Genomic DNA, 24,555 nt, shown 5'->3' with positions numbered 1-24,555 from the left:
GGAACCCTCAGCTCCTCTGGTTTGGGGCCTGTCCCCTCAGCTCTCCCCACCCTGGGCAGGGCAGTTCACACAGCCTCAGGATACCCCGCTCGCAGGCCCGACCACCTGCCAAGCCTGAGAGGTGGGGACAGCCTACCTCGGCCGGTGGGCTCTCTCTACTAAAGACCCTGCGGCCAAGGCAGGGGTGTGACAAGGTGCCTGGGTGGTGGCCTCAAGAGCCCTGCAGCCCCTGCCTCCTGGTAGCTGTCACCCTGGGCCGTGCTGAGGATGGGGGGTAGGGGACGGACGCCGGGGGCACAGAGCATCAGGTGGGCTGCTCTGGTCTGTTGCCCCCCACCCCTCCCCTGCTCCCAAATCAGCCCAGTGCCTTGAGACCGCGTTAAGAGCAGGGACGGCTGTGCCAGGAAGATACACATGGCGTGCCCGTCCACGCTCTTCACCCCCCCGCCCCGGTCCCCTTGTGGGGAGGGTGTTCCAGCGGGTCCATCCCACTGCCCCCGTCCCATCCTTTAATAAAGAATTGTGAGCCACACGGTTCCTGTGGAGTGAGGTGCGCACAGCTCTGCTCTGGACATCTGCCTTCCCTCCAAGGCGGCCACCACGGCCAAGCCCCCCACCCCCTCCCCACCTGGGGGTGGCGGGAGGAAACACGCGGGAGGCCACAGCGTACAGTCTGTCCTTTATAGGTCTCTGCCAGTCTCGTCCGTCCGTCTGTCCGTGTGTGTGTATATCTCTATTGAAGGGGTGAGGGGGACTCTCGTGTAAAAACCCAAAATCCAATCCTGACTGAATCCCCGCAGTGCTGGTCAGTCCAAGGTGGCTGTAAAGCCTCAAGCCAGCCAGGCACACAGGGCTGTGGCCCTCGCTGCCGACCGGGGTCCACGCCTAGCCCTTGGCCAGCCTTCCTCCTGGGGCCTCTAGGAGACAGTGGGGTCCTTGGCTTTCGGGGGCTCAGAGCCCGTCAGCAGGGAGATGGTGGGGTCATCTGTGTAGTCGTCCCCCTCGGAGAAGTAGGAACCCTCCCCCAGCTCGAAGAGCACGGGCAGGTCGCTGCTTCCCATATCCACGGAGCCCGGGTCCACCAAGAACAGGGGTTGCGCCGTGTAGTGCACCAGCTGCTTCCCTGGGGGTGGGGGCTGGGTCAGGGCACAGGTGTGGGGGGCACGGGCGGGGCGGGCATGGGCTCGGGGCTTGGCTCACCTGAGTCAGGGCTGCTGTTCTCTGCCTCAAGAGGCCTGGGTGGCTCCTGGGGGGAGAGGAGCTCCTGGATCTGCTGGGGAGCAGGGGGCAGAGTGAGGCTCCGGCTTGCCGGCCCACCCCGCCCCAGGCCCCTGCCCCCCTCCCTGCCTACGCACGCTGGCCAGGCTGCTGTCAAGGTCGGGCAGGCTCATGTCGGGCACCGTCACGGAGGGGCTGAACAGCTGCGGGGAGGGAGGGCAGTCAGGCCACACTGGGAGCCCGCAGCCCGCGGGGAGGGGAGGGGAGGGGAGGGGAGGGACTCACGTCCAGTAGGGCGCTCGTGTCCACGCTGAAGCCGTGGCTCGTCAGCATGGTCTGCAGGTTGTCCAGGTTGGAGTCCATGGCGTCCAGGTGGTCACTGAGCTCCGTCCTAGCCGGAGTGGGTGGGGCAGGTAAAGTGGGGCTCTAGGCACCCCCAGCCGGATGCCTTCCTGCCGGTGCTCACACCCGCCATCCGAGAGGGGCTGCCCGTAGCGACGCCCCACCCTGCCTGGGCTCCCGGGGGGGCCCCGCTGCACAGCGTGTGCGGGAAAAGGGCCAGAGCCTTGGCCACGGCGGGGACGGTAGCTCAGGCCACGCCACCGGCATGTCACCGTGAGGCACAGTAAGGCCTCTGGAGGCACTTCACACAGGGCCAACGTGGCGGTGGGGAGGGGGCAGGAGGGGTTCAGTGTGCAGGACGGGCTGGGGGCAGTTTTCAAGGCTTGACAAGGTCTTGCCTTTCCATTGGAAGGCGGTAGGGACAGGGAGGGGGAACTGCAGCAGGGTGCGGAGGGCTGGTCTGACGTGTGCACGCGTGTGTGTGCCCCCGTGCATGCTGGGAAAGAGGCCTGGGTCAGGAGGCTGTGGCCAAGAAGGCCCTGGGCCACTAGACGGGCGGCCACCAGGCCGACTCTGGGTGGTGTCCTTGGGGCCCCGCCTCACCCCTCCCCGCCCTGCGAGGAAGCCAGTGCACACAGCAGCCAGGGCCTCGGCTGCACCGGTGGCAGCTGCCAGGCTGGGAGGCCCATCCTGGTCAGTCGGCGACCTGGGCCACTGGCTCAGGCCCCAGAGCCTGGGGTGGGGGTTGCCCCCCGCTGCAGAGGGCCCGGCGCCTGTTCACCGGGCAGGGCCGAGTGCTCATGGCCAGGCCAGGGTCTGGTCCGAGGCTGGGGAGGGGCCTGAGCTCTGGCGGAGCCCTCCTCCCTCCCCAGTGGGGACGGCGCTAACCCTGGCTGGACTCGGCCATGCAGAGAGGAGGGGCAGGGGAAGAGGCGGGCGACCCCAGACATCTGTGGAGCGCGAGCCAAACTGCAAGATACAAAGACAAGAGCCCCCCGATTGCAGGTGGGGGCCAGGTGGACTCCGTGCCCCCCCGCCCTTGCTTGCCTGGCCTCTGGGGCAAGCCCCCTGCTGGGCAGCAGGACAGGTGCAGTGGCCTGTTGCAGGAAGGGGTGACAGCAGCAGCCAGAGTGGCTCAGAGAGCAGGTGTCACAGGCCTGCGGGGCCACACCCCCTTGGCTCCTGAGACCCTGGGGACGTGGGCCCAGCAAGCTCTGAGCTCAGGGCCGGGTCTGCTGGTGCGTCCTCCAGCGACCGTGTGCCCGCCGCCTGACGACCACCCTGTAGCAGCCCCTCCAGGACAGTCCCAGCTTCCAGAGGCTGTGGTGGAGGTGGGTGGGGGGCACTCACTTGTCCAGGCAGGCTACGCTGAGGCACTTCTCAGGGGCCGGGGCAGGCGGGGGCGAGGGTGAGGGGCGGCGGCCCCCTGCATCCGTGAGGGGTGTGGTTGGGGCGGCGGGCGCAGGCTCGCTTTCCCGCAGGATGGAGTCAATGAGGGCGGTGGGGGACAGGGGTATCTCCACGACTGAGGACTGGTGTCCAGGACTGGCCTCCTCCACCCGGGGGCTCCGAGGAGGGCTGGGGGGCTCCTCCTTGACGCGTACCACGGGGCTGCTGGACAGTGGCCTGCGTGTGGGGGCGCACACATCAGGAGCTGGCTCTGTGAGCCCACCCCTCTCCCGACGGGTGGGAGGACGACGAGGCCCCCACCTCTCGTCTACGCTTCCGCCCGGGGAGGCCAAGGGACTGCTGGGGGCCAGTTCAGTGATGTCGGAGATGATGGGTCCGGAGCTGGCGACGGCATCTGGGGAGTAGAGGCTGGAGCTGCTGTAGGCCGGGGAAGGAGCCTGCCATCAAAGGGAGGTGACCTATGTGGCAGGAGCCGCAGCGGCGCCTGCCCGCGCCCCCCCGGGCCAGGCCTGCTGCACCCGGTGCTCACCGAGTAGGGGCCCGAGCCGTGAATGTGCTCCAGGGAGTACTGCCGGCCATACTTGGGCATGGAATGTGCCGAACTGCCGTCGTTCAGCATCAGGGGGCTGTGGGGGGAAGGGGCGGGGTCAGGTGCCTCCCCCGGGCCTCGGCCACCCAGGCCTCAGCCAAGAGGACACAGGGTGGCCGGGGGCCCCGAGCTGAGGAGCAGCCCCCCCGCCCCTGGGCCTCACATTTTCCTCTTCACCCCCAGGATCCGGTTCGACTGCACCAAGGAGATGAGGAACTGGATGAGCTACGGGGGAAAGGCACAGTCAGCCCAGCCGAGGACGGGACCTGCAGGCACCCCCCGGGGCCCGCCGCGCACCTTGTTGACGACTTTCTGCTGCTGGGCGTGCTTCTGCCGCAGGCTGGCCACTTCCCGCCACAAGGCCTCGTTCTCGCTGTAACACACCGGGTGCAGTCAGCAGGACTGGGGGGCTCCGCAGACACCCCCCACCGCCCGCAGGTGTGGGTCATGTGTGCGGTGCTCTGCCACAGGGCCAGGGCGGGACAGATAGAGGTACAGGTGGAGGATAGTGAGGCTCCCAAGGAAGGGGCATGTTGGGTGCACCCCAGGATCCTGGAGGAGACCCCTGTGGGGGCACACAACCCGAGTGTCTGCCCCACTGAACCTGAGGCGAGGAGGGAAGGCCTGGGGTACGGTGCAGCCCAGCTGTTCAGGCTGCAGAGTGGCTGATGGGGGTTGTCGTGGGCCTTTAGGGAGCTCAGGGCCCATCACGGGGCCTGTGAAAGGCTCAGAAGGGGCTTCAAGGGGTATGAGTGCCACTGGAGCACCATCTTCCCAACAGGGATGCACGGGGCTGTGAGCAGGCCTTGCCACGCCTCCTGAATGTCTCACTGACATGGAATTGACCCCCTTGGCCTTGTCCCGAGAGGTACCCACGTTCTGGGAGGCCAAATTCACCTGGCCCCCATTTCCAGGTGCCATAGGGCCACTGGCTTCTGAGGGACCCCATTGGGAGGGTGGTCAGAGCCCAGGAGCTGCTTCTGTGACCCTGGAGTCATGAGGACAGCCACCCTAGGCTGTGGTTGCTGGGGCCCCCGGGGCCCCCAGGGCTGGTGCTTCGATGGGCCGTGGAGACCCAGCAGTGAGGTTGCATGACACAGCGAGTGGGAGGAGCCCAGCTCTGCCCGTTGGGGCAGGAACACTGGGGGGGTGGACCCTGTCTCCCAGAAGGGAGTTCAAGTCCCAATTTAACTACATGTGGAGAGCAGAAGGCCTGGGAGCCTGTGCCACAAACTGTGGGAGGCAGGGCTGGTGGGAGGAGGCCCCAGGACACTGCTGGCTTGCAGGCTTGCACCTTCCTCAGGTCCCCCACCCCCACCCCCCGGCCGGGTCCTCTCGTCCCGCCATCTCCCCTGCCCGGTGGCCCCTCTGCACTCGCTGTAGGGAACCTACTGCTTCATGGCCAGCAGCTTGGAGTCCATGCTCTCCTGCTTCCCCTTCATGAGCTGCACGTCGGTCAGCAGCTTGGTGACACTGTCCTGGCGGATCTTTATGTCCTCGTTCTTCAGTGTGGAGACCTGGGTTCCCGGGAAGAGGGAGGGCCTGGGATGCGGCGCCAAGGCCAAGGGGCTGGTGTCTGGAGAGGGGCCTTCACGTGGTGGCTGCTGGGGTTTGGGCGAGGGGGCCCACGGCGGGCAAGCGGGGGCAGGGGGCCAGCTGCCCTCAGCAGCGACAGGCCCAGCAGGACAGGAAGCGGACGCTGCTGGCCCGCGTGGCCTGGAGGAAGGTCTGAGGAGGCAGAGAGGGAGGCTGGCTACTCACGCTGGTCACTTTCCTCTTGATGTTCTCAAGGAGCTGCTCCTGGCCACGCAGGAAGCACGGGTGCTGGAACTCAGTGTCGTCCCTCTCTGGCTTGACCAAGCCACCCTGCTCAATGTGCACCACCTTCCGGAAGCCGTCTGCATGTGACGGGGTGGGGGCGGCTCTGCCTCAGGGCTGGGGACCAGACCCCGACTACAGCCTGGCCGCTGCCCCGCTGAGGGACGTGGGGAGGACCCCGGGGGGAGGGCCGTGCCCGGCGCGGCTCTGGTCACACCACGGCCCGCGGCGGCTGGTGCTCTCAGTCTAAGGGAGACCCCGCATTCCTGGACCACACGCGGCTGTGTCCGGCTGCGCTCACAAACTCTGCCCGGAGGACCCTGGGTTCAGGCCCACCGGAGCCTGCCCCCCCAGGTGCACAGTCCGCCTCCAGGCCAGCGCAGGTGTCAGAACCCGCAGCCCCATCCTTCACGGGACCGGGCAGCAGGGCTGCAGAGACCCTCAGAGGAGGCGGCCCTCCGTCCCTGCCCCACACGCCCTCCAGGCGGGTACTCACACATGTTGAGCTGGCGCACGAAGCTGGCCATGTTGTTGTGCTTGAAGTACTTCGGCAACACCTCCTTGGCGAACTGTCCCTGGTCGAACACGTGGAAGCTATTCCCACTCTGCTGGGACACAGGGGCGGAGTCACGCGCGGCTGGCCAGGCGGGCACGCCCCCGAGAGGTGGGCAGCTCGGCTCCCGGCCCCTCTGTGCGCGCCCTACAGGAGGCCCTCGTCCCAGTCGGGAAGCCCTGCCCCAGGGGTCAGAGGTTCCCAACACATAGCTTTTCAGACCCAGTCTTTAGGGTAATCAGCAAATTTCCCCCAAGAGCAGCTAAGACCCCAAAGTGAGGCAGCCAAGACAATGGGAGCCTGACGTCATTCATTCTGGAGGGAAACACAGTTGTGCTCAGAACCGCAGGCCCGTCCCTGTGGGCATGAGACGAGAAATGGAGGTCCTGACGGAGTCACCCCACTACTCTTCTTTCATCTCCTTTCTGACCTATGTCCAGGAGCTACCAGGAGGGTCAGGGGCCTGGAGCAGGGACAGGGAGTGCGGAGGGGAGGAGGGGTGGCGGGAGTCTACAAGGTACACCGGCAAGGCTTCCCGTCAGAGAGGGCACTAAGAGTAAGGAGAGCGAGAGGCCAGAGGGCCCCCAGGTGACACGTGCGCGTGTGAGGGGGAGGGAGGAGGAAGGACTCTGAAGACCCCTCCTCCTCCAAAGCAGTGTTAAGGACACTGGCAGAAGTGTTAGGGTGCACTTTTTCAGAACCCTGAAAACCCATCAAGGGATGACAGCAACATGGGGAGCGTTTATTCAAGAGCCGTGGTTCACTCGGTTCACTCGCCACTCGAGGTAACCCCAGTGAGCTGAGTGCTGTGGTATTTTGACTTGCCCCCTCCCCACTTCCTCTGCCAGCAGCTGAGATCACAGAAGCCCAGCTCCCTGGCAGCCGGGGTGACGATGGGGCCGGAGCTCCTTCAACGCCCCACTCCCAGAGATCTGCTATCTTACTGGTCTGACAGCTCCCTGGAGATTCCACTTGCAAAGCTGTCTTTGCTTGATTTGACCCCAAACTCTCCCAGGAGAAAAAGCCTTTTCCCTGGGGATGTTGATACCATCAAGAGCGGATGTAACAACTCTGAGTCTAAGGCAGAGGATAGCAGTTACGGCAAAAACCAGGCTAACCAGGAAACTTAAGAGGAAAAGCTGGGGTTTTGGAAAAACCCCAAATCTTCCTGCAAATCCAGAAGTCACGTGCACGTGCGGGGCCGCATCAAGAATGAGGTAAGGCCTGAAAAGGCCCTAGGTTTGCACACTGGGCTGACTCTGAGGCATCATCAGCAAACAGAGAATGAAGTAGAGGCGTCAACTGCCCGGCTGAGCACTGAAGGCTTACCCTGATAAATTCAGAGCCCCCAGCAAAGAATGGGGCACTTATGGGTTCCAAGCATCAAAGGAAATTTCTGCCCCTTTCTGTACCTGTGAAGCTAACCAAGCAAAGACTTAAGCGGTCACGAACAATGAAGACCATACACTGTCCAGAATTCAGAAAAGTCACTAGACAAACAAATACCGACAGCATAAGAAACAGCAAAAGCAACAGCCCTGGGGAGGAAGGAGAAGCTGATGTTCAGAAACCAACACGTGCCATGTTATATCGACTGAAAGTCCAGTTTTCATTACAGTATGAGACATGCAAAGAAATAAGGCACAGCGTATATGGTGGGGAAAAAAGCAATCAGTTGAAACCATCCCTAAATAAGCTTAGAAGTTGGATTTACTAGACAGAGTTTAAATCAGCTATTTCAAATATGTTAAAAGACTAAAATGAAACCGTATCTAAAGAAATAAGGGAAAGTATGAGAATATCTCCGAGAATAAAGAGTACCAGTAAAGAGCAAAATCATAAAAATGAACCAAATCAGAAATCTAGAGTTAAAAAGTATTACAACTCAGGCCTAAAACTCACTAGAGGGGCTTGAAAGCAGATCTGAGCACAGACAAGGAATCAAACATGACAATGGGTCAATTGAGATTATCCAGCCTGAGGAACAGAAAGAGAAAACAATGAAGAAAAATGCACTCAGAGACTGTGGGATACCACCAAACACCAGCTTAAGCACAATGGGAGTCCCAGCAGGAGAGGACAGAGAATAATGGCTAAAAACTTCCCAAATTTGATGAAAAATGTCAGGAAGCTAAACAAACTCTAAGCAGAATAAACTCAAAGAAATTCACACCTAGATACTTCATAATCAAACAGGATGAAAAGATCCAGAGAGAATTTTCAACGCAAAAAGGGAGAAACAGACTCATTTTGTACAAAGGACCCTTAATAAGATTAACAGTTGATTTCTCATCAGAAACCATGGAGGCCAGAAGGCACTGGGATGGCTGAAAGAAAAAAACCTGTTTACCCAGAATTCTGTATCTGGGAGCAAAGGGAGCAAAACTACTCTTTGTTTTTTTTTTTTTTTTAATTTATTTATTCATGATAGTCACACGGGGGGGGGGGGGGGAGAGAGAGAGAGAGAGGCAGAGACACAGGCAGAGGGAGAAGCAGGCTCCATGCACTGGGAGCCTGACGTGGGATTCGATCCTAGGTCTCCAGGATCGCCCTGGGCCAAAGGCAGGCGCCAAAGCGCTGCGCCACCCAGGGATCCCAAAACTACTCTTTGAAAAGGAAGGAGCAACTTTGCATTTGGGATGTCAAGTGTGAACCACTCCCAAGTGAAACAAAGCTTATTCAAACCATTTAAAGTCTTGGGACCCCTGAGTGGTCAGTGATTGTCTGCCTTTGGCTCAGGGCATGACCCCAGGGTCCTGGGATCAAGTCCCACATCAGGCTCCCTGCAGGGAGCCTGCTTCTCTCAGTGTCTCTCATGAATAAATAAATAAGATCTTAAAAAAAAAAAAAAAAGTCTCTGGAAATGATCCTAAAGGCATACAACAAATGAAAACATTTATTCAAAAAAACCTACTAAACCTATGCAGGACTAGTGAGCCTGTAGCACCCGAGCTGCAAGCTGCTCCCTCCCCACTCAGTTCACCTTGGTTGATGCTACACTTTGGGAGAGCATGACCAGGAGGGTGGGGGTTCCTCTCCCTTCTGTTTACTTACAGACTTACTGTATCTCACTGAGAGGAGAAGGCCACCAGTATCTCTTATCCTGTCTAACAACAAGGTCAAGAGGCTAAATTCTTGGTGACTGCAACCAAGAGGTGTGTGTGTGGGTGCTTCTCCATTTTGCCCCCATCCATATAATGCAGGCTGTACCCCAGGCACCCCGATTGCCCTCACTCCAGCTAGCATGTAGGGTACAGCATCCATGTTGGGAGAGCCAAGCGAGGAAGACCAGAGCCCACTGCCCTGCCCAGTGCCCAAAATAGTGGCTCAGAGAGTTCTCATGAGGGAGGCAGCCCAAAGGAAAGAAAACTCTGAAGTTCTCCCCAAGCAAACTCAGTTTATGTGAAACCAAAGTGTTAGAAAGTTCAAGCCTAAGGTTGCTCTGGAAAACAACAGCACCTCTAAATTAGGAGTAAAATAAGCTCGAGGGGTGCCTGAGTGGCTCAGTTGGTAGAGGGTCCACCAACTCTTGATTTCAGGTCAGGTCATGATCTGTGGGTTGTAGGATCGAGTCCCATGTCAGGCTCTGTGTTCATCAGGGAGCCTTCTTGAGATCCTCTTTCTCCTTCTCCCTCTGTGCCTCCCCAAATCGTGTGTGCATGCTCTCTCTCCCACTAAATAAATAAGTCTTAAAAAAAAAAAAAAAAAAAGGAACAGTAAAAGGCTTAACCAAGGCCAGCTTGCTCACACAGCAAAGACAGCTATCAGCCCGCCCAGGTCAGAACAGACCTCAGACAGAACTTAAAGGCCACCACTGCCTGAATGTAATTAGACCAGACTTCTCAACAATCTGTGCCCTGGGGTACTGTCAAAGCCAACAGAACAATGAGGCAGTAATTACAGAGCCTACAGTCTGGGTGTAACACCCCAAGCCAGTGAACTAACACGGAGAAACAGACCTCACTGACGCAACCTACAAGCCAGCAACCCCCCCCCCCCCAAAAAAGCACAAGGGTGGGTGGGTGGGGTGGTCATCCAGAAGTACAGCATTACCTACAATATACTTTTTCTTTCTTTCTTTTTATCTTTAAAGCCTTTATTTATTTGAGAGTGAAAGAGAGAAGCAGACTCCCCATTGAGCAGGGAGCCTGATGTGGGGCTCGATCCCAGGACTCCGGGATCATGACCTGAGCCAAAGGCAGACCCTTAACCAACTGGGCCACCCAGGCACCCCTAAAATGTACTTTTTTTCTACAAAATTATGAGACATGTAAAGAAACAGCAAAGTATGATCCATGCACAGGGAAAAGAGAAAAACAGTAACTGCCTGTGACAGACATCACATTTAACCAAGACTTCAAGGAACACATTCAAAATATGTTTAGAGGGACACCTGGGTGGCTCAGTGGTTGAGTGGCTGCCTTCAGCTCAAGGTGTGACACTGGGGCACATGGACACATGGAGCCTGCGTCTCCCTCTGCCTGTGTCTCTGCCTCTCTCTCTCTGTGTCTGTTATGAATAAATAAAATCTTTAAAAAAAAATCTTAAAAAAAAGAAATGCAATTGATTTTGTATTGACCTTGTATCTAATAATCTTGCAAAACTCATTGTTTAGTTCTAAGAGTATATATTTTTTAATTTTTAAATATTAAAAAGAAAAAAATTTAAGAGAGACCATGCATGTGCAAGTGTGTGTGTGTGGGTGTAGGGACAGAGGGGAGAGGAACAGACAATTTTAAGCAGGCTCCCAGCCCAGCCTAGACCCGACACAGGGTTCTATCTCACGACCCTGAGATTATGACATGAGCTGAAATCAGGAGTCAGATGCTTAACCAACTAAGCCACCCAGATACCCCTAGTTCTAGGAGTATTTTTGTAGATTTCTTGGGATTTTCTGTGTAGACAATCGTGCTATTCATGAATAAGACTGGTCTTATTTCTCCCTCTCCAAAACATATTCCTTTAATTTTTCTTTTCTTCAAATACTGGACAGGCCTTCCGGTACAATGTTGACTAGAACTGGTGAGAATAGACATTGTGCCTTATTCTGATCTTAGGGGAAAAACATTCAGGCTCTCCTATCATTAAGTATGATACTAGGTGTAAGTTTCTTTGTAGAGCCTTTTGAATTAGGCTGAATAAGTTCCCCACTATTCTTAGCTTCCAGAGGATATTTTTTTATGAACATATTTTATTTTTTAAAGATTTTATTCATTTGAGACAGAGAGAGAGAGAGAGAGAGAGAGGGAGAGAGAGAGAGATGTAGGAGAAGCAGGCTCCCTGCAGGGAGCCTGATGTGGGATGTGATCCCGGGTCCCCAGAATCACGTCCTGGGCCCAAGGCGGGCACAAAACCACTGAGCCACCCGGGCTGCCCTGAACATCATATTTTGACAAATGTTTTTCCTGCAAATAATATGATTATGTGGTTTTTCTCTTTCAGGCTATTAACACAATGGATTATATTGACTTGATTTTAAAATCTTGAACCACCCTTGACATTACTTTTTTTTAATATATTGCTAGATTTGCTCCTATTTTATAGAAGGCATTTTGAAAGATACTGGTCTGTAGTTTTCTTGGAACTGTTTTTGTCTAACTTTTTAAAAAGTTTATTTAGTTTTAAGTAATCTCTATACCCAACATGGGGCTTGTACCAGGGCTGTTCTTTGTGACCACCAGCATTTAGCAGGTGTGATGGTTTTGGAGAACGTGTTACTAAGGCCACCTAGGGATCTTGCTCTCTAGGATCTCTTGCTCGGAGAGAAGCGGGCTGACCTGCTAAGGGCGGCCTAGGGAGAGGCTTGCGTGGTGAGCAATGCAAGTCTCTTGACAAAAGTTACCTGCCACAAACACTTAAGCAGGTTTCTTTTCTCTAGTTGAGTCTTGAAATGACTGCAACCTCATGAGACCTTGAGTCCACATCAGTCTGTGACTCTCAGGAACAGAGACGTTGTTGTTTTAAGCAGTTACGTTTGGAGATAATGGGTTACACAGCAGTAAGTAACACAACTGCTAAATATCGTGTGTGAGTGTTGTAAAGATTTACTTACTTATTTTAGGGAGGGAGGGGCCAAGGGGGAGGAATCCCAAGCTGACCCCTTGCTGAACACAGAGTCCTATAAAGGCTCAATCTCACAACCCTGAGATCACGACCTGAGCCGAAATCAAGACTCGGACTCTCAACCGAGCCCCCCAGGCGCCCCTTTGTGGTTTTTTAGAAGCTATTGTAAATATTTCCATTTTCAACAATTCATTGCTAGTGTATAGAAGCAGAATTGGTTTTTATATACTACCCTTGAATCCTGTGGCCTCACTAAACTCATTTGTTAGTTCTAGTAACTTCTTTTGGTAGATTCCTTGGGACTTTTTTTTTTTTTTAAGATTTTATTCATTTATTCATGAGAGACACAGAGAGAGAGAGAGAGAGAGAGAGAGGCAGAGACACAGGCAGAGGGAGAAGCAGGCTCCATGCGGGGAGCCCGATGTGGGACTCGATCCCAGGGCCCCGGGGTCATGACCTGAGCAGAAGGCAGACACTCAACCACTGAGCCACCCAGGCGTTCCCCTTCCTTGGAAGTTCTTATAAATCTTGGATCTGTGGGTTCACAGCTTTCCAAAAATTTGGATAGTTACATCTAAGCATTCCCTCTTCCTTTATCCTGGGACCTCACTTGTGTGTCAGGCTGTGTGATACTGTCTCCAGGTGGCTCTGCTCAGTGTCCAGTCTGGTTTTCCTGGAAATCACTGCGAACGGTTTCTATAACCATAGAACTCTAGTTCAGTGATCTTTTCTTCTGCAGTATCTAATCTGTTTTTTTTTTTTAAAGATTTTATTTATTTATTCATGACACACACACACACACACACACACACACACACACACACAGAAAGAGAGGCAGAGACACAGGCAGAGGGAGAAGCAGGCTCCATGCAGGGAGCCCGATGTGGGACTCGATCCCGGGTCTCCAGGATCCCGCCCTAGGCTGAAGGCAGCACCAAACCGCTGGGCCACCGGGGCTGCCCTCTAATCTGCTGTTAATCCCCGACAGTGACTTATACAAATAAATTTTGGATTTTAGAGTAACTTCAGATTTACAGAAAAATTGGGAAGATAGTACAGGGTTCTCACATGCTCTGCAAACCATCAGTATCATTGGGTACTTGTCACAAGTAATGAATCAATATAGAGGTTTTCCCTGCTATCTGAAAGTAGAGTGTTCCTATGAAATCTTTTATAACCCCAATTTTTTTTTTTTTTTTTAATTTATGATAGTCACAGAGGCAGAGACACAGGCAGAGGGAGAAGCAGGCTCCATTCACCGGGAGCCTGACATGAGATTCGATCCGGGTCTCCAGGATCGCGCTCTGAGCCAAAGGCAGGTGCCAAACCGCTGCGCCACCCAGGGATCCCTAACCCAAATTTTTTAAAGCCGAGAATTAACTGTTTTTTTTTTTTTGTTTTTTTTTTTTTTTTAAGATATATTTATTCATTCATGAGAGACATAGAGAGAGAGGCAGAGACACAGGCAGAGGGAGAAGCAGGCTCCATGCAGGGAGCCTGACGTGGGACTCGATCCCGGGTCACGCCCTGAGCCGAAGGCAGACGCTCACAGAGCCACCCAGGTGTCCCAGGAATTACTGTTAATCAATATGGCAAAATATAGAGTATTCCCAGACCCCCAAAAATAATCACTTACGTTTTTCTGATACCTCAGAACACACCTTGCAAATGGATGCACAAAGTAAGTTGATATAAGTCATAGGTACTCAGACACAGCGCACAGCTCTAGCAGTGTGAGGCTGAGATGCTGAGTACAGCCCCTGAGGAAAGAGCCTGGCAGGGCCACCCTTGCCGCGTGGAACGTGCACTGCCTCTACCATGGCTTGCTGCAAAAAATATGCTGAATGCTATTTTCGCTTTTTGTAAAAATGAAAATCCTTTTTGGATTTCTTTTAGTTGGCTGAAACAGGTACTAACGTAGGTCTTCTGTACGAGCAAGATGGCATAACGTGAGCTTTTTAAAAAAAAAGGGTGGATACCCATACGTTATTATTAACTACAGTCCCTATTTTATTCGGATTTCCTTAGTTTTTAGCTGATGCCGCTCTGTCCCAGGACATCATCCAAGGGGTTACATGACATTCAGTTGTTATGTGTCCTTATATTCCTCTTGGCTACGACAACCTCTTAGACTTTCCTGGTTCTTTTGACCTTGAGTTTTGAGGAGCACTGGTCTGGTATTTTGTAGAATGTTCCTCAACCTGGATTTGTCCTGTGTCTTTTCCTCTTGACCAGGTGAGGTTATGTAAGTTTTTGGAGGGGAAGACCACAGACGGTAAGTGCCCTCGCCGTGTCACGGCAGGATGCACACTACGAGGCCCCGTCAGGGGTCTCCGCTGTCGTCGCCCCTACCCGTTCCCACTCTGCGTTTCTCGGAACAAAGTCACTACGTGTAGCCCACACGTACAGGTGGGAAGATACGTGACACCTCCCTGAAGGGGTATCTACACGAACAGTCTGGAATTCTGGGATATGTGTGCCACTGACACTTTATTCTCTGTCCTCCACGTCTGTCTTCATGGATTTGGTTTACTTCTTTGAGCACTCGGAATATTTTTACAGTTGTCTCAGTGTCTTTGTTGGCTAGTTCCCCTCAGCCCTGGGAACACTGCTATGACACTGCCCTTTGTCACAGGACACACGCTCCTGCCAAGTGGCTCCTCTGTTGGTTCTGATAGGGCCCTGGACACGAAGGTCTTTACGTCGTGTCTAGTCGTGTGGTCTTCCTCCCCAGAGTGTTCCGTGGGGATCAGCCTGGTCTTTCAAGGCTTCTCTCTAAACTTGATCACACTGCACTGGGGGCAGACTCTCCTGATTCGGTCCCACTGCCAAGCTGTAGCCTCTGCGGAATGCTCTGCACGTCCAGGTGGCTCCTCCGCTCTGGCTGGGAGAGCTCAGGTGACTCGCCGCCCCGCGTGAGCTCTCCTCAGTAGCTGTTCCTTCTCTAGAAGGTTCTCAGGCTGGCTTCATAGGTCTCCTCCTACGGGCAGGTGAACCAGCACCTGCTGAAGACCCAAATGGGCTCATGCACAGACTCCTGGGGCTCCGTCTCAGTGCAGCTCCCTTCCCTGACCGCACCTTGCAAACTCTAGCTGCCTTAGCTTCTCCAAAGCTGGGCTGTTAGTCTGAAAACCGCCTCCAGGCAGAAAACCTGGGCACCTGTGTGGCTTACCTGTCCTTCCTGTTTTCCAATCCTGAACACTGTTCAAGGGTTAAGCCCACACTGAGTATGTCGCACGAGCCCTGCCTTACGGAGTTTCGAAAGTCTCTGGTGAGACCTTCACAGAACGTGACATTCTATCTCCCTGCCTCATGGTCCAGGACCCTTCCTTCTCTGCTGCCTCTGGGGGATTCCTGGGGGTGCTCTCAGCTTTTCCTCTGGTATAGTGAAAGCCTACAATTAGAAATATGGAGAAGCAGAGAGAAGTGAGTGCCCCACTGCTGGCTGGTGAGTGATGCCCTCATCCCGAGATGCACTTTCTAAAACAAAATTATTCTATGTATCTACTTGACAGTGAGAGAGAGCATGAGCAGGAAGAGAGGCAGCGGGAGAGGGAGAGGCAGCCTTCCCTGCTGAGCAGGGAGCCTGACGTGGGGCCCTATCCCAGGACCCTGGGATCATGACCCAAGCCGAAGGCAGACACTGAACTGACTGAGCCACTCAGGTGTCACCACCCCTCTCCCTTCCCAAGTAAATTCTACACCCAGCATGGGGCTCGAACTCACGGCCTTGAGATCAAGTGTTGCATGCTCTAGCCACCGAGCCAGCCAGGTGCTCCGAGATGCAAGTCTCAATGCCAAGTCGGACTGTAAATTTGGAGTCTCTGACCTTATTTTTGATGGCACTAGGAACAACCTACAATGAATCCCAAATTCTGCAGGCATATATGTTTTTATAGAGAGGGCTTCTGTCTTTGAGTATTTTCTCAAAGGGCTTCATGACCCCAAAGGGTTAACCACCACTGTATTCCATGAGGGGGACCACCTGCACTTTCCAAGTATCTGCCCAGAACACCGTCGTCCCCCAAATGTCCATCCAAAGACTAGTCGGGCGTGATGTGCCCTGGTCCCCTGCATGCAGCAGGAACATGGGCATGAGGAGCAGTAGGCACATGTCTGGAGCCATGTGGCCACAGAAGCAGAGAAATCCAGGCCGCAGAGTGAGGTGACAGGAGGTGTGAGGCTGGTCGAGAAAAGGAGGGTCCTTTAGGTCCTCCTCCTCCACCTGACTTTTGTCCTTGAGTGTAAGACCAGCTGCACCATTACATCCTGTTCTTCCTGCTGAAGTCAGCTTTAGTGAGTCCCAGCAACACAGGCACCAACACGTCCCTCCTACTCTCTGGCCACTGGCCCCTGCACGGATCTCCAGATGAAGGAACACACACGCAGGTTGGTGACTCTGATCACTCCGTGGCCTTCAGGTCAAGAAGGGAGGGGTCTGTGGTGGCAGCTACTGTGCTGCCAGCCCCGGGAAGCATTTGAGGGTTGGCATTCCACCTTTCACTGCCTGTGAAGACAGCACTCCCACCCCATCCAGAGGGAAAGGGAGCCTTACAGCCAGAGCTGCAGGTTCTGGGGTCTATGGAGTGTGAGGCCTCTGGCCCAGCCCCCATGTGATACCTGATGGGAGCTCTTTGTGTGTTCTAGAGTGGGTCCATCCCACTGCCCCCTTCCGGTCCTTTAATAAAGAATTGTGAGCCACACGGGACACCTGCCTTCCCTCCAAGGAGGCCACCACGGTTCAGACCTCCAGCCCCCTCCTGAGACCCTTGTGCCCTGAGTTCCTCCTCCCCACCCCACAGTGTAGAGTCTGTCCTTTACAGGTCTGTGCCAGTCTCATCCGTCCATGTGTGTATTATCTCTACTGAAGGGGTGAGGGGGACTCTCATGTAAAAATCCCAAATCCAGTCCTGACTGAAACCCTGCAGTGCTGGTCGGTCCAGGTGTGGCTAGGGTCTAACTAAGAGAAGCAGGTGGGGGTGGGGCCAGCATCCTGATCCTGGGGGCATGGGTCGGGGTCTCCTGCTGCCGCCAGGAAATACGGAGTGCCTGGCAAGGCAGTCAGGGAGCAACAGCTGGTGGTCATCAGAAAGATAGTGGACTTCAACCTCCAGCTTTCTTTGTGAAGTTTCCTGATGTCTTTGAGATTCAGTGTTCTTTTTTTTTTTTTTTTAATAAAGACTTTACTGGGGATCCCTGGGTGGCGCAGCGGTTTAGCGCCTGCCTTCGGCCCAGGGCGCGATCCTGGAGACCCAGGATCGAGTCCCACGTCCGGCTCCCGGTGCATGGAGCCTGCTTCTCCCTCTGCCTATGTCTCTGCCTCTCTCTCTCTCTTTGTGTGACTATCATAAATGAAAAATAAATAAATAAATAAATAATAAATAAATAAATAAATAAATAAAGACTTTACTTATTTATCCATGAGAGACGGTGGGCGGGGGGGCAGAGGCACAGGCAGAGGGAGAAGCAGGCTCCATGCAGGGAGCCTGACGTGGGACTCGATCCCAGGTCTCCAGGATTACGCCCTGGGCTGAAGGCAGGCGCTAGACGGCCGAGCCACCCGGGCTGCCCGAGGTTCAGTGTTCTTATCTACAAAATGGCCAATTGTCACCTCCTTGGATGGCCCTGGAGGAAAACTGATACACAAGAAGGCTTGGGCTCACGATGCACCTAAGGTCTGAATAAGCACAGCTGGGCTACTGTTTGGCGGCTGTTACTGCAGCCCTGCTCCAGGGAGGCCCTGGGAGCGTCAGGGCCTGCGGCATGCCTCCCGGCCTGCCACTGGGGAGTGGTAACCTGGGGTGCTCCTTCAGCATTTTGGTTCCACTGACATCCCTAAGGGCAGGATCCAGAGGGCCTGTCGGGTCCTCACCTAGACACTCAGTGTCAGGGGAGAAGGAGTGTCCCTGCCTGTCATGGGTACTCTGGAAATGGTCCATGGCCAAATCTGAGTGTATGGGTGCGACCAGAGCAATTCAAGCGGTCTCATGGGGAGCTGATGACCTAACTGCAGGAAGTGCTGTGTCCCTGACTCTCCACCCTGAGACCCAGCCTCTCCAGAGTGACCCTCTGGCCACTGGCACTCGCGAGGGCCACCTGGGACAGGCCCTGGCCTTGCCGACCTCCAGTTCCTAGGTGTCTGCCTCCATACAGTCCTATTAGATCCACTCCTGCTCCTAGAAAGAGCCCTGCACTGATCAGAGCACAGTCCCGCCTCGGGCTCCCCAGCCTCCCCAGTCTTTAGGTGGCCTAAAAAGAAGTGCTTCCTTAAACTGTGCTATCAGGCACCTTCCGGGCTCACCTGGCCTTGATCCCTAGGCCAGACAGGTCTGATTCATGCACAGTCCCCGTGGGGGTGGGAGGCAAGGGGAACAAGCACAGGCTGTAGGTCAGGAGAGCTGTGGCACACCCTTAGGCTGTGTTCCCGGTGGCCAAGTTCACTCCCTGCAGCAGCAGGAGCTGCAGGGTCGCAGGACCTGGGGGTGGGGGGCAGCTGCATCTCTAAAGACCCTTGTTTATCCACCTCAGACTCCATATTCAGTGCGTCTTTAACTGTAGGAGGATTTGACAGTAGGTCAACACAACTGTACGGGGCAGTGACCTGTGGTCTGTCCGTCATGCTTGGCAAAGGAAGCTCAGTGCTGTCCCAACCTGGCCCCACTGGCGAGGGTTTCTGGGGCTAGACCCCATCCCCCACTGTACTCAGCCTGGAGAGTCAGCCACCACACCTTTGACTGCCTGTTGTCCCCTGGGTCAAACATGGTGAGTTTCTCTTGGTAGAACTGTGAGAAAACTTTCAAAACAAAGGGTGGGGGTGGGGGGCACCAAAACCAAGGACATCAGAGCTTCCCAAGGCCTCTGAGAGTCACACTCTGGGCCAAAATTCTGCAGAAGACACTGTGTGGACTTTTTTGATCAAGGCCACAGGTACAGACCATCTCCTGTCTCTGAGCCAGGCAGCTCGGCAGCCCCCCACCCGGCCTGGAAAGGGCTTCCTTCCACTGCTGAGCTACTGTCTGGCTTCTGTATTCATTGTGAGTGCCAGCCCCTACCACTACGTCTTGCCTGACCTGCATACAGACCAGGAAGGTTCACGTACTCATGCTCAGGCTGGTTCCCCATCCCCCTGCCCCTCGACAAACCCACATAGGCAGCCACTGTAAGCAAAGGCTGTCACAAGCCTGATCATTCCTGTTCAAAGGCCTTGCCCAGGATACGGGCTGTGGGTCCTGGAGAGAAAGCTGGGGACGCTTCACCCACATGCCTCACAATCTTTAATCAGAAAAAGCGGGCAGCCCTGGTGGCGCAGCGGTTTAGCACCGCCTGCAGCTCAAGGTGTGATCCTGGAGACCGGGGATCGAGTCCCACATCAGGCTCCCGGCATGGAGCCTGCTTCTCCCTCTGCCTGTGTCTCTGCATCTCTCTCTCTGTGTGTGTGTCTCTCGTGAATAAATAAAAAATCTTCTAAAAAAAAACTTTAAAAAAAAAATCAGAAAAAGCAAGCAGATTAAAGGGCACCCTAGAAGGTGGGATAGATCACCATAGTAGGATTAGGCTTGGACTATCCCAGGGCATCTCTGATGCCCCTCCTGGATCTGGGTTAAGAGTGTTTCCTTGAAGTTAGAGGAAGGAAAAAGAGGAAGAAGGAAGATAAAGGAAGATACAAATGTGTGGTCACTTCCTTTGGTTAGAAAAATCCGAAGTCTGGAAAGAGGGGATGGCATGCTTCCCCACTTCAGGGTGCTGCCTCTCATCAGGTAGGAAACAGGTAGTGCACTGGGGAATGGAGAGTGCCCACACGCGTATCACTGAAACAGTGTCTCCAATAAGAACATGGCATAATACCTAGTCTCTTTATTTCCCGTCTCTCTCTTTTTTTCTTTTTTTTTTTTAAGATTTTGTTTATTCACTCAAGAGAGACACAGAGAGAGAGAAAGGCAGAGGCAGAGGCAGAGGGAGAAGCAGGCTCCAAGCAGGGAGCCCGACAAGGGATTCGATCCCAGGACCCCGGGGTCACGCCCTGGGCTGAAGGCAGATGTCAAACTGCTGAGCCACCCAGGGATCCCCTATTCCCAGACAATCTTTAGGCAGAGCAGAGCTCGGGCAAACAGACAAGCCAAGACTTAGCTTCGACCTGAACACTTCTTCATTCCTAATGGCTTCAGAGCACGAAAGGGAAGTGCTTAGTAAAGTCAGAAACCCAGCATGTTGGCCCTCGAGGGGTCAAGCATATTTGGAGGCACCCAGAGGCTCTGCGTGACCAGTGTGGCCTCTCTCGGGGTCACCCGTTTGCCGGCCCCGGGGTATGGCTCTGGCCTCCCCGGGACACGACATCACAGCCAGGCTGGGAACAGCAGATTCTGATCTTCAACTCCAGACACACTCTCCAATTTACCTCCGCAAAACCGGAGCTGTCCGGTCTTGCAGGGCCAAACCCTGTAAACAAGCCCGCTGCCAGGCAACTGAAGACAGGGACCTGAATAAAGACGCCCTATGAGGAATGAAAAACAAAGCTGCTCCGGGGAGACCCAGCTCCAGTATCTCTGGCTATGGGTTCGAGATCAACCTGAACTTTGTGACGTTTTACTTTCTGTTTTCGTGGCTCTCCCTTTCGCACCAGAGCGACGACCTCCAGTCCACGCACCGCGTCCTAATTTTCTCCGAAGAGCCGCCGGCCATCCCGCCCTGGAACTCATCTGAGAAAACGGAGAGGGTCCCCTGGGCACGGCGGTGGCCTGCGAGGCCGGGCTCTGTTCTCCGGGCAGACCCACTTCCGCGACGGTCCGACGGGGAGCGAAGGACCTGAGAGGCCTCCCTCCCCGCCGGCGGCCCTCGGCGCGCGGAGCGGCCGACAGCGAGCGCAGGCCCCGGCCCCGCCCCACACCCACCCTCTGGGTACTCGCCCCGGCCCCTCACCGGGCTCCAGCAGATAAGCGCGTCGGTGTCCGGGTCGCTCACGAGGGTCCACAGCTTGGTCAGGAAGGCCGGGACGTTGCTGGGCCCCGCCGCGCCGGGGCCCACGGGCAGATCCATGCCGGGCAAGGCGGGGAGAGGCAGAAGTGACGACCGCGAAACGGGACCGAGGGCCGGGCTAGCGCCGCCGCCGCGCCTGTCGCCGGGGCAGCGCCGCCGCCGCCGCCCGCTGCGCACACACGGCCCCGCGGCCTAGCATGGCCGCCGCCATCTTGCGACGCGCGCGCTCCCGCCGGCGCCGCCCGTTCGCGTCACCCTGGCGCGCGCACGCCGGCCCCGCCCCGTCTCCGACCGCCGCGCGCCTGCGCGTGCTGGCCCCGCCCCACCGTCAGGCCGGGAGGGGAGGGGCCGGCCCCGCCCCTCGCCCCCGCAGACCCCGCCCCCAGCCCCACGCGGCCCGCGCTGCCGGAAGTGGCGGTGCGGGTCGTGACCGGCTGGGCAGCATGGCGGGCGCTCGGGGCGCGGGCGGTGCGGCGGCGGCGACGGGGGCTCGACCCGGGAAGCGGCCGGGGGGGCCCGAGGCGGCGCCGGAGCCAGAGGAGGTGACGCGGGAGCGGGCCCGGGCGGCGGGGCTCGGGCGGCGGGGCCCGGGGCCGCACGTGGTGGCGAGTCGGCCCACGGCGCGCGGCGGGCCCGGGATCGGGAGGAAGAAGGGCTCCGGGTCCTGCGCGTCCGCGGCGGTGGGGCGGGGGGCGGGCGGCCTCCGGGGGGTCGACGTATTGAGGCGCTGCAGCGCGTCAGCCGTGTTCCGTACGCGTAGGGCGCCGTGGAGGCCGGGCTCCCGGCGCTGGACGCGTGGCCTGCGGGGGCTGTCAGTCCGTCCGGGTCCAGAGTCCCGGGAGCACGTGCGGCTCCGCGCCGCGTCCCCCTCCCCAGTGTACCCCGGGTGTCCCTCCCCCGGGCGTCCCCCTCCCTCAGTGTCCCCCGGGAGTCCCTCCCCCGGGCGTCCCCCTCCCCCCAGTGTCCCCCGGGTGTCCCTCTCCCCCAGTGTCCCCTGGGTGTCTCTCCCCCTGGGCGTCCCTCTCCCGGGTGTCTCCCCGCCCCCTGGTGTACCCCGTCCCCTGGTGTCCCCGGGTGTCCCCTCCCCCGATGTCCCCCCTCCCCCAGGTGTCCTTCCCCCAGGTGTCCCCCTCCCCCTGATGTCCCCCTCCCCCTGGGGCCCCCCTCCCCGGGTGTCCCCCTCCCCCAGGGGTCCCCCTCCCTCGGGTGCCGCCTGTGGCAGGTGGCTCCGTGCCCAGGTGACTCTGCCACACGGGGTGGCTTCCTCCCCCATGGTCTGTTGTGCTTTTATTTGCTGTTGTAGTTGTGTAGCTAAGTATCAGAGATGCGCAGTGTGATTGAGCTGAAATCAGAGTCGTTTCTGTGAAAGCTGTTCTAGGAAAGACTTCTAACGCGGTTCCAGGCTGCCTCCCTGGGTGAGAGCTGTGGACTGTTGAGGAGTGACAGCCAGGATTCTGTGCTCACATGCTTCCTAGAGGCTACAAGTTCTTAGTTTTTAAAAGGCAGGGACAGGTTCCCCCAGCGTGTCCTGGAGACTTAGGATGAGATGGCATCTGAAGCAGAGCTCTGCTCAGGAGCTGGGCCTCACCCAGGAGCGGGGGAGTAGCTCTCTACGTGTCTTTAAGTAAAACTTGGATCATTTTTGTCACCATTCAACCCACTTTGACAACTTACCTCAATGTTGATTTCAGTCTAGTTGGATACGGGGGCTCCTGTTTCAGGGATACAAGCCCCTGTATGGTCCTGTCTCTGCTGGTCCCGTCTCTGCCCTCGTGCCCTCATAGCTCTGAAGTTTGCCAGCATGGGGTGTGGAGGATGGAGAGCCCAGGGTGGTTATGTGATGGGAACTGAACTCTTAAGAAAGAGGTGTCCTTGAGAAGTCCCTCCCTTGTGAGATGCGGGAAGTTAAACGTTCCTTCCAAGGGCAGGCGGCCGTGCTGCCAGTGGAGGCGGACGGGCAGTGGGGAAGGCTCCACCCGGGTGCTGGAGGTAGAGGCTTGCGACCTGAGGACTGTGGCCTTGGAGGCTGGCCACACAGAGCCTTGGGTCAGCAGGGTGCCTGCTGGGTGGCAGGCGGCCTGGGGGTCTGGCTGTCATCACTACTGTGCTCCTTGCAGTCCTCTCTCGCCGGTGCCCCTGCTCCCAGCCTCCAGGAGGGCAGCGATTCTGGCCTGTCTGAAAGCGAAGAGAGTGTGTTCTCAGGCCTGGAAGATTCCGGCAGCGACAGTAGTGAGGATGACCCGGCCGAGGAAGAGGAGGAGGTCAGCAGTGATGAGGGCCACGGTGGGCCGGAGAAGACCGCTGGGCAGCAGGTGAGTGAGTGAGGAGCCTTTTCTTTCACAAAAGAAAGTGACCGCCAGGTGTTAGGCTCTCTGAGGGGCTGTCCCCGCACTGTGCCCTTCTCCCAAGTTTCCTGGGGAACCCCAAGGACCACGATGCACCCGTGGGCACATTTGGGGCCATGAAGAACACTTGCTTAGAGCTGGCTTGCTCTGAGCTCTTGGGTGTTGTTTTTCAAACACAGTTACGTGTTCTGTTCTCAGGAACTCCAAAAATCCCACATGCCTGGGCTTCCTCTTCAGGTGATTCTGAAGTCCCCTCTCCATGGCCCTCAGCCCACTTGGCTAGACTCAGTCGCAGGCCGGACCTCCTGGGGGCAAGGCCCGGGGTGGGGCTGGGGGGAGCTCTCGGGACACGCAGGAGACCCCAACACCCGAGCCTGATCCCAGGGAACCTCACTGCTTGAGGCTTTGGCGCTGTACGTGACCCTGGGATGATGGGGAAGGGTGCACTTTGCCGTGAAGTGAGAAAAATGAGAGAAAAGCTTGGTTTAACTAAAATACAATATTTGTTATTTGGAACGTTTGAGAGAGTAGTTTATAACTATTGGTATTCTCGGTGGGTCTGGTGTTAATACCTTGAGTCATACGGAAATGCACTCCCGTAATAGAAACCAAAAAGCCAAGCTTGTTTGATTGTTTCCTAAGAAGAAAGGATTTAAAGTGATATTTAAAGCTACCCCATTCAGGCTTTAACCATGATGCCGGCGTGCACATTGGATGGTGTGTGAAGTGTACTGACCGGTTTGTAGGATGATGAGCAACTGTTTTTCCTCCTTTTTTTTTTTTTAACTTTTTAAAATACAACATTTTAAAATACATGTTCGGAGGATCCCTGGGTGGCTCAGTGATTTAGCACCTGCCTTGGGCCCAGGGCGTGATCCTGGGGTCCTGGGTTCGAGTCCTAGGTCGGGCTCCCTGCGTGGAGCCTGCTTCTCCCTCTGCCTGTGTCTCTGCCTTTCTCTCTCTCTCTCTCTCTCTCTCTCTCTCTGTGTCTCTCATGAATAAATAAATAAAATCTTCAAAAAAAAAAATACAAGTTCCTTGACAAAAATTAAGCCTTTTCTCGAGACTACTTAGTGTAAAGAGTTAAAGTTCTCATTACTCTTGTTCTACTTGGTGACCACGGCTAATAGTTCAATCATTTTTCCTTTTTTTTTTTTTTTTAATTTTATGTATTCATGAGAGACACACAGAGAGGCAGAGACGCAGGCAGAGGGAGAAGCAGGCTCCCTGCAGGGAGCCTGACG

General features: G+C 56.0%; 2 protein-coding genes across 5 annotated transcripts in view; one reads left to right on the top strand and one right to left on the bottom strand.

The window, feature by feature from the left end:
- Positions 1-667: 667 nt before the first annotated feature.
- On the bottom strand, positions 668-21,154 carry HSF1 (heat shock transcription factor 1). Of its 4 annotated transcripts, none has more exons than XM_072775573.1 (14): positions 20,910-21,154; positions 5,874-5,982; positions 5,321-5,457; positions 4,952-5,076; positions 3,857-3,932; positions 3,723-3,784; positions 3,500-3,596; positions 3,271-3,407; positions 2,911-3,186; positions 2,449-2,529; positions 1,504-1,609; positions 1,356-1,421; positions 1,201-1,273; positions 668-1,123 (listed from the first exon to the last, which is right to left on the bottom strand). In XM_072775573.1, the coding sequence occupies exons 1-14, from the start codon at positions 21,024-21,026 to the stop codon at positions 918-920; spliced, it is 1,668 nt and encodes a 555-aa protein (XP_072631674.1). In that variant the 5' UTR covers positions 21,027-21,154; the 3' UTR covers positions 668-917. The 4 variants fall into 4 exon arrangements, with proteins under 4 accessions (XP_072631674.1, XP_072631675.1, XP_072631676.1 ...); XM_072775574.1 differs by having other exon boundaries at positions 1,201-1,270; positions 20,910-21,152; XM_072775575.1 differs by lacking the exon at positions 2,449-2,529 and having other exon boundaries at positions 20,910-21,153.
- BOP1 (BOP1 ribosomal biogenesis factor) overlaps positions 21,149-24,555 on the top strand; it is a 25,979-nt gene continuing 22,572 nt past the window's right edge. Inside the window, exons 1-2 of the mRNA XM_072775497.1 lie at positions 21,149-21,508; positions 23,084-23,278. Coding sequence (XP_072631598.1) covers positions 21,164-21,508; positions 23,084-23,278 — 540 coding nt within the window. The 5' untranslated portion in view covers positions 21,149-21,163. The remainder of the gene's footprint in view (positions 21,509-23,083; positions 23,279-24,555) is intronic.

Source organism: Canis lupus, chromosome 14 (assembly GCF_048164855.1).
Source record: "Canis lupus baileyi chromosome 14, mCanLup2.hap1, whole genome shotgun sequence".
NCBI lineage: Eukaryota > Metazoa > Chordata > Mammalia > Carnivora > Canidae > Canis > Canis lupus.
The sequence above is the reverse complement of the archived record's forward strand: the minus strand, read 5'-3'. Positions and strand labels throughout refer to the sequence as shown.

Bases quoted from the DNA above. Each gene is read 5' to 3' on its own strand.
- HSF1 (XM_072775573.1), bottom strand. From the start codon at position 21,026: ATGGATCTGCCCGTGGGCCCCGGCGCGGCGGGGCCCAGCAACGTCCCG. The intron at 5,983-20,909 runs GTGAGGGGCCGG...GTGTCCCAGCAG, and splicing joins CGCTTATCTGCTGGAGCCCG to AGTGGGAATAGCTTCCACGT. The intron at 1,422-1,503 runs GTGAGTCCCTCC...CCCTCCCCGCAG, and splicing joins ACACGAGCGCCCTACTGGAC to CTGTTCAGCCCCTCCGTGAC.